The following is a 21598-nucleotide window of genomic DNA, read 5'->3' on the forward strand; positions in this document are numbered from 1 at the left end:
TTCCACTTTCAGGGCAGAGAACAGGACTTACAGTAAACAGTGGGACTTCTCTAATCATTTTTTATCTGTATTTTTCCCCTCAGGACCTACTGAATCAATCCTAGCTATCAGAATCACCTCCTCTCACTGAAATTATGCCATCACACACACCCTCACAATTATATGTCCTGTAACACCTACGTGGTCTGTATAAGTACTCCAAAGTCTCATTTCCTAAAGTCCTGTTGACCTCATACTTTTCTATGAGCTTCCTTTCAGCCCATCTTCCTTAGCAATAAAGCAGTTTTCCTAGTTTAACCTGGATTCCACCTTCCCACTTCCCTTTCCCTTGCTGTATTTCCCACTTCTCCCTCTCCAAGCCTCTATATTCAACTTGTACTCAACAGCACAAAGAACTGCCACTGCACAGCCATCGCTGCTAATAAGCCAACAAGTATAAATGCGTGAATAATGGAAAAATGAGAGACTCAGGTCTACTCCTATTCAGGCAGCTTGTGTACAAATCACCTTCGCCACTAATCTTTGCCATGAAAAGTGTTCAGCTTCACTCTAAAATACATGAAGTCAGTCAAGAGACATGCACTAGTCTGAAGCAGTCATCTGAAAATATTTTCTTATTTAAAATTTTAGTTATTTACATATTGGCAATGTTAATTAAGATTTTTGTTCAGTTAAAAAAAAAGATTAAGAAACAATAACAAGAAAAAAGGAAGCGTGGTTACTAGTGGTTGTGAAGGAAATGCTTTGGACACGCTGGGCTTAGGGCCAGAACATTGCAATGGAAAGATCAGTGCATAGATCCTGCAACAGTGACTTTCTAAAGATTTGTCTTTAGCTTAGTCTATTTGATGAGCCATTCAGATCCAGCAGACTGATGGGAGTCACTGGAAACACTGAGGCATCCCCTCACCCCCAAACTCAGCCTAGGCTAGCTGACTTATCTTGCTGTCTGAACCAGCTTGAAGACAACCCTCAGAACTGCTCACAATTCTCTCTAGCACTGCTCTTAATTGGATCAAGGGCCAAAGAGATCAAAGGATGCCAGCACAAGCCTGGCTCCATCAGTTGGTAATTCTCATAGGCTAAAGGGATCCTCCAGTAGCTTCAAAATAGCTTCAATTCCCTTATGCACCACTGAGGAGCAGAGGAAACTTATTGCAGCCAATATGGCAATACTTTCCTTAAATGTACTTAGAGGATGCCAATACTTCTTCATATTGACAAGTCTGATTTTGAAACATTTTATACTGGTCTGTTTTTTATTCCTAGTCTCCTCACAGCGTAGCATTTAACTTCTTTGGCTTCCTGGGCTCCCACACAACATTGTTTTCTATGTTAACCAGAGCACCAGTACAGTATTTTTGTTGTGAAGCCTTTACCACACAAATGAATAAATTGCATAGACTGAGAAGCCTATATTTCTTCAATCACAAGCTTATATATTTTGCTAATACTAATGTCCTGAATTCTGTCTATCATCTCCAAAACACCTTTTCAGCAAGATGACTAAACCTATGTCTATGTTAGTGATCAGATCAGCATAGTAGGAATGGAAACACATGGTGATAAAGACTTAACATATTTCAAAGATGTTAGTTTAGATTAATCACACTCTAGTCCCACAGATAGGATAACCATCAGATGGTGCAGTGTATTAGATGTGCCCCAGGAGGTCATCATCTCCTGGGTTAACGTCTTCCAAAAAGAATCCAGTTTATACACTCCAAGGCTGCTCTGGAACAGGACCCAAAGCATGTTAAAATGGAGACAAGTGGGAGGATCTCTTCAAAAGCACATCTCTAATCAAACAAAAATGTGAATGCAGGCACATTCAGATTCGTTATGCTAAGATAAAGCATATAAATGACAAGGCATTCATTTGTTACAATTGAACTTTGAGGTTTCTTTAGTCCCTTCCTCTCCAGAACTCAGACGACATTTGCAAGTTTGTCACATAGCACCGCTCTAAATTATCCTCTTCCCATTTTACAACACAGAAGTTGAGACTGACACTATATAACTTGCCAAAGGTCACAATAAAAATCATAAGCAAAACGAGACATAAAACTAGCTTCCTCTTGTGTTTTTGCCACAACCTTGTACCACACCCTTTGTACTGACATTCAAAAAACTTTGAAGTTTTAGAGCTGTATCTGTATTTTAGATTATTATCAACCTATCCCTACAACATATCCCTACCAACAACTCATCCAGTAGGAAATTAAGTGAGATATAATATGCAAATATATCTCCTTATTTTTCTTGATGAATCTTTGCATTGTGAATTGGTTTAGACAGACTTTCCAACTGGGACGACAACCACACATAAAAGTGTGCTTTATCTTTCAATTAAATGTTTAAATGAATACCAAAAATGCTAGTGAACTGTATTAAAATATACTGGAAATTGTTTCTTCAAGTCAATCATCTACGTTTTTCTGTAACCAATCAGCAATTTCAGTTAAAAGTTCTCTCCTTTCTACATTTTCAAATTTTGCAAACTCCAGTAGTAGAGTGGTAGTCACCCCGTCATCCTCTTCCAATGTTGTATTATAAAAAACTTGCAACTGAAAAAATAAATAAATGACGTTAGTTTGTGCAGTTTTACTTGGAGCAAACAACTATATATCATCTGACAGAGACTTCAGACAGAAGTATGTAGAAAAGGGGGAGATTTCAGGGAGCAAAGAGTGGGTAAGGGCAAGCTTGAAGATTACACCAAAGGTGGGATTCTGGTTTCCAGAAATTCAGCAGGAATCTTACCACCATTTCAGAGGGGCCAGAACATTCTAATTCAACAACATACTGGCCCACTCCAGGCTCAAAGGCTCAATTTTGAAAAGTGACAGAAAGTTTGCTTGCCCTTTGAAAAAGCTGGGCTTTCAATCTGCACTTCCAGGAACCAAACCCTTAAAAGGGTTTAAAGAAGCCTGCACACAAGGAATGTGCTTTTGCCATCCCTCTGGAAATCCTTACAAATGCACCGAACTTCACTAGTACCAGCAGTACTATCCTCTGTCTATGATTAGTTGAGTATCAGCATCCTCTTGCGCTGCCTCCTATACAATCACAAAACAGTAAATCTCTCCCAGCAATCTAACAAAAGCAGAAGACAAAACAAGACTGAAGAACAGCAAAGTAATGCATACCAGTGCAGGGGAAGAAGGGGAATGAAAATGAGATAAATGATAGAGGTCAGCATGACAATCAGCTACTCTAGCATGCCAGCAGTCTAACTTTTGGCAAGTTTTCTGTAGGCATCATGGCAAAGGCAATCTCCATAGCAGGTTTTAAAGACAAAAATGAGACAGCTTTGCTGTTATTTATTGAGTCTCCCTCCCAAGCCTGAAGACTAACTGAAAGGCTGGCAATCGGCAATTGCTTTGCCATCATAGAGAGTTGACCTCTCAATAAAGAGCATGACATGACATGAAAAACAGTGCATGCACGCTCAAGAGAGATTTGATTTTAGGTGCTAACTCTGAATTGCTGTCCTCATTAAGCACCCCTTCCCAGCTACTTGCTTTATGCATACTGCTTCCATTCTCTAGCCATTGGTTGATGTACTTTTTGTGCTATGACAGATCCCAGCAGCTCAGGGCTGGCACAGGCATGGGATCAAATGCAGAGAGCAAAAAAAGCTGAAGTGATAAGAAAATAAAGGAATACATTGGGAAAGAATGTGCTGAAACTTGGCCTGCAGAAGAAAGAGTAAGAAAAGGAAACAAGCAGCAACAGTCATCCACTTGCCATAGCCACTAAGATGTGCATTACTGTGTGGAAAAAGCTGAAGAAAGGCTACAACCACCACATATTTCCACCCTTCAGTATTTTTCCCCAAACATATCCTCTTTTTGCAGATGTATAGCAGCCCGATTAGTTCATGGGCTCATCAGGGCTGCCATGAATGATATGTCACATATGTGTACATGTCCAGCACATTGGCAGATAGTCCCATATGCTGCAACCATAAAGAGCAGCAAAATGTGCAACCCTGCTCAAAAGCTCACTTTCACTCCATGCTTAACCAGCTGCAGGCACACATGACTGCAGAGCTGGGAGTTCATGTTCATACATTTGTTTCTCAGATGAGAAAGTTTAATCTTTTCTCAATGTCTCAACACAGCAACATTATATAATGCATTTCCTGATTTCTTTTTAAAAAAGAAGAGATTTAAAAATCTGTATTCACAAATTGATAATACAGTTGAAATTACTTCTATGTTATTAACTTACCTCTCGGATCTGTATATCTGTATTGACAAATCTTCCCATTACTTTTAAGACAGAATACAATAATTCCTTCCCACACCTGTAAGAGTGAGACAAAGATCCTTCCACCAGCATGTTAGCAAATAAGCTACCTTTCATCTCCTTTTAACATATTTCCAGTGTTTATTTATTATACTGGAAATACCAAATAATCTGAAGTTCACAATTGGGTACTCTTTTTCCCCTTTAAAAGAAATATCATTAAAGTTCAGTTTAGACATCTGAGCAGGAGGAAGCACACTAATTACCCATCATTTTCATTTCTTTGCAAGTGTTGATATTTCTGCTTTAGTAACCTGAATCAAACTTTGCCTAAAAGGCAAAACCTGTCAGCCCACAAAGCTAAACCTAGCTGGAAAGGCTAAGAAATAATGATTCTAACAACTTCATGTTTCTGTTGGTATTCTGAGGATAACATACAAAGCTAACGCCCATCCTATTCTCTTATTTTCAAACTAAGGGGTCTGCTTTCCTGCAAATTTCATCAGTATAAAGCACAGAAAAGTTCCATGAGGGAACAAAGTGGTGTGGCACAAACCTGCTGCAACTTGCCTTTACTAGAATTAGCAATACAAATACACTTCAATATGCAACAGAGTGCCCCCAGGTGGCTGGTTTTGGTTATGCTGCTACTAATGGCTCATAAGCAACACCTCTACCCCAAGGATAGTAGGAACATGTTACAGCCACACTCCTTTTCACCCTTTCTAGAAGATGGAGTCTTGAAATTAACATTAAAGATGCTTACTTTGTGCCAGCCAGAGAGCCAAATGCAAGTGCACCTACAGCAGGGCAGGTGGAATGGAGGTGGGCCACGCCATAAACCAGGGATTAATGCTACAGTTAGTTCTTGCAGCCCTGCATGTTCCTACCCCCTGTCTTGCCATGCTCTTTGGAAGAGAGGTGACAGTCTTACTCCTGATGCATTTTACACTTGTGCTTAGGAAATACTAGTGGATAAACCCATTTCTAGATTATATGGGAGCCTACTCTTCCAGGTTTTGCCAAACAGTGCACTTTGCTGCTGCCTGCAGAATTATCTGACTGACTGTGCACCAAGAAATGCACCTTGTTATTTATTCAGTAAAAAGGATGAAGCAGAAAGCTTCCCCACTTGCCTACAGAAAGCCTGCATTGCCTTGCACCACATTACAGAAAACCTAGGTAAACATATAGTGGACAAAACTCAGGGTGATGATGGTTCATCTGTGAACTCCAACGCAACACACCCAGTGATGACGCTGATCCTAGTCCATCAATATTCCTTCAGGTCTATTTGTGTTCAAACCTCTTACTGATTCTCCTGGCTCTAACCGTCCATCATCACTTTGCCTTCTCCTTTTATCCGCTCCTGAAACCTTCCCTTTACATGGCCAGTCATCACAGTATTTGGGCCATGCACCCTCCTACTCTACAAACCACTAGGAAGCTGCAGCTATGCCTGTTTTGAAAATTTAATTTGTTTAATGTGAAATACTACCCGGACTGCAAGAAACAAGCACAACAGTTTGTATAGCTGCTAGTATTAAGAGACATGTCAGTCATATCTCCACCTATACCAGGCTTACTGGCTTCCCCTACCAGTAAGGGATTTCCCTACAAATCACATCTTAAGGTTACTCCAAGAGACAGGTTTTTTTTAGCTTCCACTGTCTCAGAACTGGGATTTTGGGGAAGCTCATCATTTAGTTAGGTAAACAGGGGTCAGATTTTCTAGAAAGTTTAGCACCTACAGGCACTGTAGATGAATAGACTCATTTTTTAAGCATTTTATGTCTGATATGAGCTCTTTTTGACATTAAGTCCTAATGAGAGCTGAATCCTCTGGTCTGTGCACTTAAGGAATCAGATGGGTCATTACAAAAACCCTTACCTAGAAGGAAAATTTATACTTAGATTTTACAGCTTGAAACAGTAGGTGGAGGAAAAAAGCAGAAGAGCCTCAGAAATAAAGAGGAGCTGAAGGCAGTTCTTTTCCATACCTTTCACTGAGAAGCGCCCAATTCTCTGTAACAAATTCCCAGGCTATACGCTGCCCAATATCCTTAGCCGCCACATGTAAGATAATGTTTGAAATACAATTGGAAGAAAATAATGTATCACTGAGTCCATATTGCAAGTATCTGTTAGAGAAGTTAAAAAAAAAAAAAAAGTTTGACTATCACTTGCTGTTTAACCATCCTGATCTGGAAACATCTACCAGCTTTGGAAAATTCCTATTTCAACAATTACCAGAAGTGAGAATGTTATATCAAACTTGGTGTCACTCTGAGCTATCTGTTCAGCTTGCGTTTCCTGTTTATGTTGCTGAAATTCCCTGGTTTTGCACACCTGCTCTACACTTTTCAGTGAAAACAGAACATAGCACATCAAGTAGATATATCTGCTTTTCTATGCCCATGATAAAGAACAACTAAGGACAATCTCTCATATCCACCAGACAACCCTGTGGAAGGCAAACTACTCCTGAGTTTCTGGACACCCACTCTGCTTGGACTCAGATGGAGCCTAAAGAGTGAGCAGCAGCAGGGCACTTGTTACACAGAGGAGACCTATTGCAGTGACCAAGGGTCAGACACACTTCCATGGAAGCGAAGGCACGATTTTGAAAGCATCTAAATAATCATCTATCACTGATGTCAACAGCAGTGCGAGTCTGAATATCCTGGAAAACATATAACCCTCCTCTCTGCTGCCTAAATACAAAACTTGGCATGTCTCCCAGTTTGAAGTAGCACAGAGTTATCTTCTCACACATTTGAGTAGGCAGCTGCTTTTGTGTGTAGAGTAGGTCAGCAGGGACTTCTCCCATTTGCATGCCACCAATATGCTTAACTGAACTAATAAAACTATACTGAGGGCCAGGAAAAGTCCAGCTTAACACTCCTCATCCAAACAGACTTTCAAGATGGCATTTAGAAAAACAAATTGGCTTGTTAACTACTAAGGCACAGTGAAGGATGCCACCACAGCTCCCTGAACTGGTGTCATCTTCTTGGTTTCAACATAACTCACAGTTGGTCAGGGACCACTGTTAGTCTGTGTTTAGTGAATGAATGTCACTAAATGACCATCAGTTAGGGAATATCAGCACAGCTCTACTTGGACACATCTTCCCATTTCACCTTGCCTTCTTCTCAAGCATATCTGTTCTGCCTTCACATGACCACTATCACAAGAGTAGGGGGCTGGCAGGAGAAACATCTCTGCTACTCTCAGAGCTTTAGATTCACGGAGTTTACATCAGTGGGAGGGAGGTGGTTCTGTGGGCAGTCACTGGCAAATTTCTGCCCTGTGAGCTATTCTTTAGGGTAACGCGGATATGACTGACAAGAGAATTCAGCTTCAACATCTTATAAAATGAAGAGATTTCATATGGAAGCCAGTGAAAGATAGTAACCATTGTATTCCACACTGCAATATTCAGAAAAAAAAGACTTTGCAGTGTGAGAGTGCACTTCAAATGGAGAAGAGATTACTACAAGCCCATTTTCATTTTTGTTCTTAACCTAGGAACAGACAATTTGGCTTCCATGCAAAGGCTAAATAGATGATGACACTTAAGCTTGGAAGGAAAGTAACCAAGGGAGAAAGTATATGGGAAAGTTACATAAACCATAAATGGTAAGAAAAAATGTCAAGGCAAATTATGATTTCTATTTCTCACAGTACAGAGAGTAAGGGCAGCCAATGGAATCAAATTTAAAAGAAAAAAATATATATGTTTTCATACAACTCACAATTATATTACGGAATGTTACCATAGTCTGCTATAAAGCCTGAAATCTGAGTTCAAAAAGTGAATTAAACTCTTTGAGAGAAGACAAGTCCATTGTTAGTGTTAGATGTAATACAGTAGAAATTTATCACTGTCTGGGATGCTATAATAGCAGAAGGCTCATTTGTTTTTGCCCTGGTTATGATACTTTTTCTGAAAGAAAATCCTTACGAATCTACCACTGGTCTACTGGACGTATGTTTCTTCAGCAGGCACACCTCTGTCCATCTTAGTACTGCATTTGTGTTTTTATGACTTACTTTTATATACACACACAAAAAAAATTGATCCAGGTCACCTGTAAAGTAACCATGACTCTCTGGCACAGCTCAAGGCAGACAGCAGGATGTCTTTCTCTTCCTCTGTAGAGTTGGTTTGGTTATACATTTCCCATGCAAAATTCCATTCTTTATCACTTCCCATTGCAACACCATAGCAACAGACTGTTCTTCTGATTAAAGAGGGAATACTGCAGAGCAAAATATGATTAAAAGGTATTCTACTGTTATAAAGTAAAAATAAGCGGTTAACACACAACTCAAAACACATGTTTATTTTCAGTTAAAACATGCACAAAAGAGTAATACACATTTCTTAAGAGAAAAACAGCAAATCTAAAGCTATGAAATTTGATTGTTTTGTTTATGACTTAAATATTAACAAAACATGAGGTTTAAAGGCAAACCAAAAATCTTTTTAAAAAACAGTTGGATTAAACCAGTTTGTGTACCTATGGTATTCACCATCACTCTTTCACAGCACAATTCAGGACATCTATCACACGAGTGTTGCACTGATTTTACGGTGACCACAGTGTCTTCAGAAATGATGTTCGCATAGGATTCAGTCTGATGTTGGCATGAAGATTACTGAATTTGTGAGGAAAAGCAAAGCAGGGACTGAGATTTCCCATTGAAATGATAGAGAAATTTGCATGTTTTCAGTTCAATGTTGGGTCAATGGTAGTTGGTTAAAATCTCCTTCTCCAAATGCTTCCTAAAAAGCTGCCTTGACTAAAATACTGCTATTTTGATACCTTCAGTTATCCCAATAGTCTCAAAAAAAAAATATTGGTTGTTGAATGCAAAGTTGTGGGTGAATATGTAATGGATAAGCTCAGTGAACCTTTTGGCTGCTGCTATGAATGTTCAGCATGGAAGGCAGGCCGCAAGGGCAGCACTTTATGGAACATCAGTGTCCTGGTCACTGACATCTACAGAGGACTGGAAGTGGTTTGCGCTGTATAGGTCACAGAGGAGAAGCTCTCTTGTGACCCAGATAAAATCTGGAGCTTAGCTTTTTGTTTTTTAATGTTGGATTAAGGGTGGGACTTACTGATCTTGATATTTTTTCCAGTCCTGTGGCTTGAAATTACTGGTCTGCCAGGATACTCATGCTTGTGGATCTTGAGTAACATGCAACAAACTGCTAGGAAGAGTGATGGGTTACATTATGCCATTTTCCTGGAGTCAATACAGAGATGATGTGATGACTTTAAGTTTTAAGAATAACAGTAGTATAGTTACCTTTAGTAACTAAAAGGCACAGCAACACTGTCCCTTCCTCTAGGCTCATTTTATTCTTTCTAAGGAGATAAATCAAAAACATAGAACCACAAGGAGTAAACTAATCTTCACTCCTCTGAGGAAAGAAGAAAAAAAAAGAGAGAGAAAGAGAGAAACTGGCTGGAAATCATGGCTCTTTGCTTTTCCTTTCCACAGAACAGATAAAAATGCACAATATCAAGTCCAATTAAGTTCTGTGAGGTCAATGTTTGGAAAGGTTCAGCTGAAGGCTGATCACCTTATTTGAAGGGGAAAACCATTATTCCCTTCAACAGATAGGAGAATCCTGCCAGGTATCATTACATACATGGTGCTAGCCTACAGCAGAACAACTATAACGTACCTTTACGAATTTTGGTCTCAGAATGGAGAACATAGAGCATCTAAAGGTATCTTTCTGCAAAAGCTGACTCAAAAGGTTATTGTGCTCTTTTCCTTTTCTATCAAGTATATGTAAAGCCTCCTCTTTCATTGAACGAGGACACTGATCCATTATTTGAAATCTAAGAAGTTTCCTACCTCCCATAATTTCTTCTCCTTGAAGCTTGATCATTTTTTCCACATCACAGCTAATATTTCACACACTTTTCAACTCCTGAACTCAGATATGATATGGAAAATCCCAACAGGGAATAAATAAATAAATAAATCACATCAAATATTACTAATAGGGGAAAATGTGTGGCTATTCTGAAAATGGTCTCAGACTTTGGCACAGCATTGTTGCTTTTAGTGTGGGATAGTAAGAATACTGTCTGTGGAATACACCAGACCGTTTAGCATATTTAAGCTTTTCAGTTTACCTTTAAAGCACAGTTTGTTTTTATGAAGATGCTCATTACAGCTTTTAAAAAAAGTACAAGTTCAGTTCACTTAGTCAATTACATATATCAGCATTTATAAAAATTACCCAACTGTAACAAATAAAACAAACATAATGATAAACTTGAAGCATTCACTCACCAGTGCCAATACTATATGATAACTGCATAGAAAAACGTCAAAAAGGGGGAGAAAAGAGAGTAAGAATTTCAATGCATTTTAAGATTTTTTTCAACAACACAATACTCTAATACAGAAAGTGTGATCATGGTAGCAGGGTCAGAGCCCAGACCTCTATTTTCACAGACAAGAAACCTAAACAGTGGGCTCTGATATCACCATAAGATCTGACAACTGTTCCCAGCATCTGTCCGTGCAAATACAATACATGCAAAATGATCTGATGTGTTTGCCATGAGCAGATGCCCATATCACACAAACACCATTTCGCTCAAAATGGTGGGGCTACACATGATGCCCCCAAAGCTGGGGACTGTACTGTAGAAAGGGATAGGACACTATGGGATACTACACTTGATCTGAGCTTCAGCCATTCTAAGAGTAAACAGAATTCAGTCTTCATGGCAACACTGTGCATCCTCCAGACTGTAAAGTCTGCATGAAAAGCAATAAATATGAACTCAATATAAAGTTGGAATTTGGGGAAAAGGAGAGGCTTGAAAAATTCTAGTCTTCTGTTTAGTTCTTTTAAGCTTCAGTTATGTCATTTTGTGGAGAAAGAAGAGCAGTGTACAGGAGCCATCCCATTCTGCATACTCAATGTAAGAGCCCATTAACTTTCCACCTCACTTAACACATGCACACTAAGAGCACATTATCATTCTTACTTGTACTCAGGGCTGTCCATCCACTTCGCAAACAGTTCAGATGACAGATCCAAACAGTCTTGGAGCCCCAGCCAACATGCTGTTGCAAATAGTTTTTCCAAATACAGTCTTCAAAGGGAAGCCAAAATAGCAAGAATAAAAGATATGTATTCTGTACTTGGAGAAATGCTTAGTCAGCACTGCTTTAGCACATGATGCTGTTTACTCAGGAGAACCTCTACTAGAAACAGTAAAGGTTTAATTTAAAAAAAAAATCAAATTAAAACTACCCACAATGGGCTCCTGACATCAATATTCATGCAGATTAGTGAGGCTATTAACAGACTAATTTTTAATAGGTTTTGTGTGTTTTATATCATGCTTGCCCTAGCCTCATCATTCTGACATTCAATCATCTAATGCTGGGTAGCTACGCAAAATGAACTATTCTTAAGCTCTAGTGATCGATCTGTAAATCATGTCTGAAGTTCACTGCTGTGGGTTTTCCTCCCACTAGAAGCAGCCTGTTGCAACTGTTCACAATAAAAAAAGAAAGCTACTATCTTCTATGCTCATTAAATTCACAAAAATACCCTAAGCAATCCAGCTACTGAAATTTCACTGGAAGCACCATCATAAGTAACACACACTTATAGGACAGTGAAAAATAACAATTCAGTTAGATTCAAATAAATTCAAATATTTTCCTCATATCCTGTATTTAAATTTACACAGGCACACTACAGTCTATTGGATCAAATCATGCCAGATCAAACTTTGAGGGAAAAAAAAAAAAAAAAAAGTACTTACTGAGCAAAATAGTCATCTTCCAAAGCATCATTATTTTGACGAATTAAACTTGTGTAATAATGGTATATAGGCAACATTCTCTTTAAAAGGTATTTCTTTTAAAAGAAGGGGGAAAAAAGTTACTTTTATTTAGATCCATATTTTTATTTTACTAAGTTTCTTTACTTATTCAGATTTATCCTAAAAATTTACCAGTATAAATTTCTTGGTAAATACTACATTAAAATAAAGCATATAAGTTGAGTCTAAACAAATACAAAAAAACCCTCCAAAAAATACACTCCTGTATCTATTCAAATTGAGAAGCTCCCATTCCACCTCACTTTGATAGATAAAAGAACTTTGGAACTTATTATGGAAGAAAACGCACGGTCATTCTCAAAGAACAAGAAAAAAGAAAAAGTTTGAATAGAACAACACTTAGTTCTTTTCACGTTTAAAATATATCTCTACGTATATAACTTGCAGAATGATTGTCATGAGACTGCACTTTAAATAAAAATGGAGTCAAATAGGTGTCAAGGAAGTAAATAAGGAAATACCTCAAATAGCCCCAAAATAGTAGAAAATCACCTCATTTAGTATCCAGACCACTACAGCATGACAGATTAAAACCCAATTCTTTCTTTCTCTAGGAAGAAGAATTAGAAGGCAGTACATAGTACCATAGACCACATATGTACTACATCCCCTTTATATAGAACAGCGTTACTCGCATTACTTTCTACCGATTATTCACTACAGATAGCTTATTTTCCAGATACTCAGTTTTACCAAAATATAGGACCAAGTTTAGTATTAAGAATGTGAGTATATTTCTGCTTTACAATAAGCAGCAGCTTAGGATTTAATGACAGTTATCACTGACTAATCCATACAAATAAATAGTATTTCCCCCACCCCAAAAAGAAAAAATTGACCAAACCATCCAAATGGAGTTTTAAGAATTATGTTCCATCATACTCATCATTATATTCTTGAGAACCTTACAAAGTGTTCATTTTGGTCTTTATTTAAATGGTCTAGAGTCTTTGCCAATTAATAAAAAAAGGTGATACCTTTAAAAGTGGATAAACTTCATAGTTTTTCAGAGTACTCTCCGAATTCTCTGGTACTAGATTTAATAATACCACATTCCATATAGCAATTTCATCTTCTTTGGCAAGATACTTTGTTAATTCAAGTGCTGATTCTATCTGAATATATCCAAACCTATTTGAAGGGAAAAAAAAACCTCATATTCGAGCATACTTATTCACATTAATATATACTATGAATATCTGCTTGTTTACAGAACTGACAATAAAACACCAGGATACTGAGTGGCGAATTACTTATCAAGGATGTTGGAAAACTAGAATATAAAACAATGGTGTCTCATTTAGGAGTTGAGCTCTCCATACACTTATTACAAAGCGCTTAAGCAAAGCAATGGAACACTCTTGGCAGATAGCACAGCAGTAAGCAGACAGAATTCTAGTTGTGTTTTTAGGATTATATCCAAGCACATTTACAGCATGCATCAGCCTCACTAGGACAAAAAAATGAAGGAACAAAGCACTATTTTGAATTACAATATTTGTCTGTCTGTATTCATGAACAACAGATTTTCATTACAGATTACCTTATGAAATAAACATAACTGTAAAAACATGCAATTTAATTCATATGCACACTATTCTTAGAATTAAGAATTTCAGCATGGCATTTCTGTGCTTCAGTATAGTAGTTACATGGAATTCATTCTTTCCCCAAAGAAATGCGAATCAAGCCCCATTCTCCCAGAATGGAAACACTTCTAGTATACTTACATTGGAGCACAGCTACATCAGAGTCACATTCCTCATTATATGCTAGGGCTGAGCTCTCTTATGAGAAGGAATGTTTGCATGAAAGTGAATCTTTGACTCCCTCTTCAGAGCTCCCTGCCTAGGCTTTGAAGGGAAGCAGTATGCTTTAGCCTCCTCCTCCTGGAGCTCCCACATCACTGGCCCCTGATGCTTTTAGGATCTCTGGTAGGTTTTAGAGGTACAAGCACACTTTGGGTGTCTTTGGCTCCCTTCAGTACTGCTGAGCTCTCTGGTACCACAGTTATGTAGCCTCTAAGCATCAGCCTCCTCTAAGAACTGCTCAGATTTCAGAAAATTAACATAAAATTGGCTTATCTTAATGCAGTGATTTTCTCCAGAACTAAAACATCTGCAGTACAAGTGTTCTGCAACCTTTTTCTGCCAAGAGATGAATGACTGAATGACTGAGTGATCCATCAGCAAGGGAAACGAAAGACACATTAAGAATGATGCATGACAGCTGAGAAGCCCCGAAGAAATTAAGAAAAGAATAATTCATTATGATCCTTGAGATTTTTTCTGTTACAACAAATATAGGATTGTTCCTGGAAAACTCATGACAATGTCATTTTATGTAGTATTTTCTAAAGTATGGACAAAAGTTAGAATAAATTCTGAAAGAACTCAGCACTGACAGAAGAATTGATTAAATATTTACTTTCCCACCATTTTAAAGGAACATATGTTATTTTTCAGGCTTGTATGGATAGGGAAGCAGAAATAGCAATGTTGAATACAATTTTAATAATTTTTATGACATATTCATAACATACTTACTCTCTCAAAGCAAAAACATCATTTATCAGCTGGAGCCTGCTAACAGCGGGAATAGCCTGCAGAAAGTATTCATTTGGTGATAACAGATCTACACATTTCATTAAAAAAAAAGCTTTATTATGTTTCAAAAATGAGACAAAGATCCCAACATCTTTTCTAAGCCAAAAATCTTATACAGAAGATGACAAAATAGGATCTGGCATCTTAAGCTGAAATTGTTACTGGGCTTTTATAAGCATTTATATATAAACATACAACACTAAATGCTAAACTTCAAACCTCTCTTACTTGCACACTGGAATGAACATAAAAATAAGGAGACTGCACAGAACCTAACAAAAATCCTGGTTGTAACATTTTGGTACAGGCTTTTTTCCTTTTAAGCCTCTGTACAGAGTACATTGCTAATATTAGCCCAAAGCAGAATCCAACACTATCATTAAATGACTGAGGAAAACCTTTAGTTGAACCTCTACTGAGAACCTGTGCTCTCAAAGACCATTGGTCCCTTCTCATCTTTCCTCCTTTTGTGCCAGTACAACCTGGCCACTGCTCTGGCAAATTCTCCTGCTGCCCAGTGCCTATGCACTGCCCCAAGACTACACATGCCTATATTTGTGCTGACTTAGATTTGGTGTGAAAGAAAAGCCTAGAAGAAAGTAAGCCAATATGCTGTAGAAAGGCTTTAATCAGAGCTATGCGCTCCGACTGGCACAGTGTTCAAGCCTTCCAGAGAAGTAATCTCAACTCCCTTAATCTATTGTTAAATGCACCCCAGACTTCAAACATTTAAGCCTTCTCATCTTTGGTATCAAGCCCAATAAACTGACATTATCACCTAAGCTACGCTCCTGGTTTAGGCAACTTTAAATACTATGCAACCCCATATGAGGTCATATACATAGGCTGTTCTGTATCTTTCATCTTCAGTCCAAGCTATGGTAAGTTAGAGGTTGCATGAGTAGCCTGTTGAATCAGCAAGCTATTTCAATTCCACCAGATCAGAACTTTTTTGCTTAATTCTAAACACACATAAAGCTCAGTCACATATCCATACTGGTAACTTTTTAAACCAAATTTAAGAGATAAGAACCACAAGTTGTTAAGATAATGCTGAAGGCAGGATGTGATCCAATGTAAATTATTTTTCAGCCTACTGTTTATGTGAATTTATTTGGGCCTGTTCCTATTCCACTGTGGAACACTGCCAGTGACATTAGCGGTGCAGTTGTGGGTTGCTTATTTGCGATATATAGGCTTCTCCTTGTTCCATTTTTAAATCAAAGCAATTACTGGTAAAAATTCCAAGAAGAAATATATGGAAAGAAGTTTGCTTGTAAGTTTGAAAAAATAATCACAATCTTACCTTTGGATCATTTTCAAGCAAGTGTGCCAATCTTTTTAAGTTTAATTGATCATAATTAACTCTATAGTATCCAGATACATTTACATTTAGCAGGATCCAGTCATGTTCTGATTCCGATACTTGCATTTCGGGAAACACTTCTGTAAAGTAACATTAAAGTTTAGCAATTCACAGAAAATAAAATGCTACAGTCTCTTGCATTTATAAACACTGTGTTCAGTGCTCTTCTGATATCTAAGACAAGTTGGAGACTAGACACAAAGAATCCCCTAAACGCCAGATGCATTTGAGCTCTAAGTTCTGCACAGTGGAAGAACTTCAACAAGCAACTGATTCCCCCAGGTCACCCTGAAGATGGCAAAGGGGAGGCTGAAGAACCAACTTGCTTACTCAAAAGAACTGGCTAGCAGGTGGCAGTGAGAGTTCAGAAAGGTTATCTGGGGAAAAAAGAAAAAAAAAAGAAAAAAAGACTGGATGAGGAGCAATATTCCCGCACACTTGCTGCTTCCAGTGTTACTGCAAAACACAACTCTACCTCACACAAGAGCTGACCTGCTATCAGTAACCAGGTAAGTCAACGGACTAGGGAAGGTCTAGGGAAGCAGAATAGCTAAATTGATGCAACAGACACACAATCAAAAACTGTAGCTGTAAATAAATTCTGTAGCCCTCATGAGTCATATCACTCACTAACGGCCTCCTTCTGCAGTTCCGTTTCACGTAGTTATTGCCCAGACTGTGTCTGATTATCTGCTTCTGCTAACCAAAGTTACAACTCAAGGAACGATGAAGCTTTGAAGGCTCTAAGCTGCTTCATCGCAAGAGAATCTGAATGCTGTTTGAATTGGGTTTTATCAGCCTGATTTAAGAAGAAATCAAACGAAGACTTACAAAATAAATAAAATAAATAAATAAATACCCAGGTCTAAGGATTACATTCTTCTCAAAAAAATCATTTATTGGAAAGCACTGAGATGAGGAAAAAAAGTGTTCTATTCGACTGGATATAAAATCATAGAAGTAAGTGCCTAAATCATAGAATTAGTAAGGTTGGAAGGGACCTCCAGAGATCATCTAGTCCAACCCCCAAACAAGTGACCCACACAGGGATCAAACCCACAACCTTATTAGCACCATGCTCTAACCAACTGAGCTAAACCTATAGGCCCATAAACTCACTTTTTTATTATAAACCTTTAGATTTTTTTTTTAATTCTACTCTTCTGGTAAGACCATATAACCAAATTAAATTATATGGTGTTGAAAATATGCATTTTCTGTTTTTACAGATATCCATACATGACAGTATTGGGTCACTTTGTATAGCTGTTACCAATTTTTTTCAGTCTTCATATCTATTACTTGAGCTGAATCATTTTCTGATGTATCATGGCCAAAATCTGAGGCCCTTTATATATTCAAAACCTCTCACTACTGTCAATGGGACCTGCTGGAATAAGAATAATATAGAAATGTGAGTAGCTTTGAATTTAGACTTGTGAGCAAAATAACAAATCAAAATCACTGTGGAATCTCTACTCAGAATGTACATTCTACAATATTACTAAAAACATACTCTAAATCTTGACTGCAACTTAGAGAAAAACAATACAATAACTTATCCGAAATTCTATTGATATTGTAATACAAAAGTTAACACAATAGGTAAGTGTAGACTTTGCTGTGCTAAGGTTTTTACCTCTATTTTATTCAATTCAAATAGATCTTCTCTTTATACAAGTGTTTAGGCATGTTGTTATCAGCTTGTTTTTAACATGTATGAACTAACTCATTACTTACTGCTGCTGTTATCAAGCCACAGTAAGGGTTGTGGTGATCCATTTCTCATCCAAGAAATAGGAACAATCCAAGTGTTACTTAGAGAGAGGGGGGGAGAAAAAAAAAAGAGAGAAAGATAATCAATGCTTAAAAGACAAGCTCTCAACTGATGCTAAACTAGATTGCAATGAGTCCTTATCTCCATCTACCCTTCTTCTCTGACACACAAAACCTGTTAAGATGGTGGTACTTACGCTGGATCAGCCCCCCTCAGCCTCACTGAAGATAGAGAAAGTTTTGACATGGGTTACAACAGGGTCTCATATTCAGACTACTGTTCTGTATCAGATCTTTGAATATCACTGTATTTCTGTGGTCTGCTTCCCTCCTCCAGGCAGTAATTTTATTTTCTTCACCTACTGCACTTCCCTCTGTTTCTGGAAACAGTCAAGTTCCTTTTCAGAAGCATCTCTTCTAAAAAAGGCTCCCGGCAGGCAATACAATCTTAATTTTGACAACTTCAGTTTCCTTTCTGAGAAAATGTAAACCTCTTAGAGAAAGAAAGGAAAGCTACAAAATCTGCAAGTTCAAGGAAATGAAGAATCCTGTAATGAATTTCCTGGATTTGCTTAAATTCCCATGACATTGCGCTTTGCTGGAGCTACAGTAAAGGACTTAACATTTGTTACTTGGAATTTCCTATCTGAGCTAAGCAAATAGGTTGAATAGACTAATGCTCTGCACTTCCTCAAGGCTGGAAGTGAAGAAAACTCTGTGGTTCTCATCAGACCTCTCTTGTGGTTGTGCATGTTACCAGCAACTGCAGCCAGGGAAAAGCTGTTTTGGACTATGCTCTGCTTTGTATTTCTTTCCTGGCCGAGAACTCATTTCATGAGCTCTCCCATGCATCCCAGCACTCAGGACAATCATTAGATTTCCTGAAATTTCAAATTCTGTCCATGAGTTCCCAAAATGAGCAACTCTTATCACCACTTTCATGCACCTAAATATGCGGTGTTTTCAAAAGCACCAGACACTCAGCAACATTTTCTGACAATCAGGAATTTTAGAGCTGTGTCAGGTACTCATTTTTTCAAAAATGGGTTACTTAAGTGTTTCAATGCAACCCTGTTGTCTTTGCCAAGGCAAAGAAAATGGGAATGTGTGCTGGAAGAAAGCTACAACATGATTCTGCTAGGTCAGTGTAGACAACTGAGGGATGAGTAGTGAAAAAATGCCAGGCCCCACAGCTTATTAATGGCCAGCATCTGTTATTACAAAGCCATTGGCTGGAAGAGTCACTACTCCAGAGGAAAGCAACTCTTTGGCAAAACAAACAGCTTACAAACTCCTAACCTCAAACAGATTCTCTCTCTCTTTTTTTTTTTTTTATTGCCAGTTTATGACTAGGGAGCTAGTAGGAACACAGATCATCAAACCATAATGTCCTAAGAGAAGAGTTTCATGCAAGAAGTAGGGTATCTAAAAATCCTATAAAAATACAAGCTAAACATACTTGTAAGAATTAGTACTGTTTTCATTCTTTTTATTAAGAAATTGTTCCTGACTGATTGTGCCAGTGGATAGATTTAATGTTAAAACAGGAAACCCATTTTGGCATGTCCAGGAATCCATTATTTTTTTTACAGATGCTGGCAACTGAACTTCATCCTGTGCATCTACAACCTTCAAGAGAAACAAGAATTATTAGAGGAAAATTAACTTCTGTGGAGTTTGCTGGTCAAGGCACAAAATCAAATACTATCAAACATTGACACTATTATAGAGAGCGCATACACCCTTATGAGAATTGAGATGACATTTCTCATTCTTTTATCTTCACTACTAACTTTTCTCTTTTTCGTTTAATATATTTGCACCTTTGTACGACTGATGACAATTTGTTTATTTTATTCACACAAAACTGCTGGAACACAAAGATTTTTAAAAGCAACAGCCTAATGAACAAATTCAATAGTAGCAACATATGGGAAAAGATACTAAGCTACTGTCCAAATCACTGTGAATTAGCATCGTCTCTATTGTCTTAAAAGATGTGCCTTGCACATCTGAAATTGTGGCATTCTTGTTCTTAATCTGAGACAGTTTGCAGCACAACAGAAGACTTCTTTAGAGAAAGAGTGAGGTGGATTTTTTTTTTTAATAAACGTATTATTAACATCTGTTTTCTTACTCAGATTCCTGCCAAAACCAGCAAAGGGTGAAATGCTGAACTACTGCCGCAGATGTAGACTTTGCTGAATCTGTGACACATCAGCATCTTTCAAACTCAGTATCTCAGTTTGCTCTGGCAAACTTATTCTTCCCCCAAAAAATAGGTTCTGCAATTTCAGGCAAGCTGAGGCAATCTGAAACAAAACTCCATCCTGTCCCTGATCTTCCACCTCATCTTTCTACTCCTGGTACTTAGTTCCACTGATCAAGTGGACAGTTAAGTAGACAAACAAATATTTAAGATCTTTGCCCAAAGAGCCAAAGGAAATTGTATGCAAGGGAAAAACTGAATTAGGAACAGCCAAATCCCAATTCAATCTTCTACAAAGAGTATATTCCCCAAATTTGGCCTATACCAAATACCAGAGCAAGAATAGTAGAGATAAAATGAATACCATTTGTATGTGGGTCCACAGATCATCTTGGTTAGCATTTGAATAAGAAAATGTTTTCAGATAAGACTGCAAAGAAAAAGAAGAATTCATGCAGGTTCAGTGAAAACATCAACAAGACAGAAACTAATCTGTACAACTGTTATTTTCAAGCTGATAAATCAAGACGAAGATACTAATTTTTCAAACTTACATTGAGTGCTCTGATAAACAGTTTCTCGGTCAGAAAGTTAGAAAGCATCCAGGTAATGGAAGCCCCCTGAAGTACAGAAAAGCTACATAAGCATATGAATTATTACTGCAAGTATTATAACATGTATTTTTTTTAAACTGTATTTCAGAGATATATCTGGCTATTCCTACACTTCATATTTTATGGAGGTTACAAATTTATTCTTTTTTTCGTAGGCAAATAGATTTGCAACATTCAGTCTATGAGCTGTAGAAACAAATTTTGAACAATAAAATCCCACAAAAGACAGTATATTACAAGATACTGTTACATTCACTGTTCTGCTCAAGTGTACTTTGCACCATATTAGCCTAGAATATATGAGAAAAGGGAAGATTTTTTTTTCCTCACCTTATCATACGTGATGTAGTCAAATAGAGTAGTTAAGAAAAATGATCCTTTGATCTTGTCTTCATTTGCTGACAGTGATCGAACTCCTATTACACTGTCCCCTTTTAAGGTGGGTTGTACAACACGATCATAAAGGATTTGATCCTGAAAGTAGAAGACAAATCTAAGTGCATCGTGAGTCAAAAAGTAAATACTTATTCTCAGACAGAGAATCCGGGTTATGCAATTAGTACTAACAGAAATAGCCAGTCAATAAACAAGCAACAGTCTTTTTCTCCCTTCTCTAACTTTCACAAAAAGTAAAACAAACTTCGCATCCAAGCGTAACATTTTCTAGATGCAACATTATTATTTAGGGCAGTGGAAGCTCTACATCGGAGAAGACTCTGGGCTTGTTTCTGTTAAAGGTAGTTATACTGTAATCCTCAAGGAAAAAGAAGTCAGCTGTATTATAGCAAATCACAAAAAACTCCCTGCAAGTTTGTATCTGGTTTACATATATATCTCATTAATCTGACAGCATCTTCCATCTAGCCTCTGTA

At 37.7% G+C, this 21598-nt stretch overlaps 1 protein-coding gene across 1 annotated transcript in view; it reads right to left on the bottom strand.

Annotated features, from left to right (window-relative positions):
• Positions 1-2420: 2420 nt before the first annotated feature.
• Positions 2421-21598, bottom strand: part of LVRN (laeverin) — a 34235-nt gene continuing 15057 nt past the window's right edge. The window contains exons 7-20 of the mRNA XM_062599952.1: positions 21057-21200; positions 20667-20732; positions 20477-20542; positions 19363-19532; positions 17868-17944; positions 16068-16207; positions 14702-14757; positions 13133-13286; positions 12075-12169; positions 11286-11393; positions 8349-8519; positions 6255-6395; positions 4237-4312; positions 2421-2567 (exon numbers count right to left, since the gene is read on the bottom strand). Coding sequence (XP_062455936.1) covers positions 2421-2567; positions 4237-4312; positions 6255-6395; positions 8349-8519; positions 11286-11393; positions 12075-12169; positions 13133-13286; positions 14702-14757; positions 16068-16207; positions 17868-17944; positions 19363-19532; positions 20477-20542; positions 20667-20732; positions 21057-21200 — 1611 coding nt within the window. The remainder of the gene's footprint in view (positions 2568-4236; positions 4313-6254; positions 6396-8348; positions 8520-11285; positions 11394-12074; positions 12170-13132; positions 13287-14701; positions 14758-16067; positions 16208-17867; positions 17945-19362; positions 19533-20476; positions 20543-20666; positions 20733-21056; positions 21201-21598) is intronic.

Source organism: Rhea pennata, chromosome Z (genome assembly GCF_028389875.1).
Source record: "Rhea pennata isolate bPtePen1 chromosome Z, bPtePen1.pri, whole genome shotgun sequence".
Lineage (NCBI taxonomy): Eukaryota > Metazoa > Chordata > Aves > Rheiformes > Rheidae > Rhea > Rhea pennata.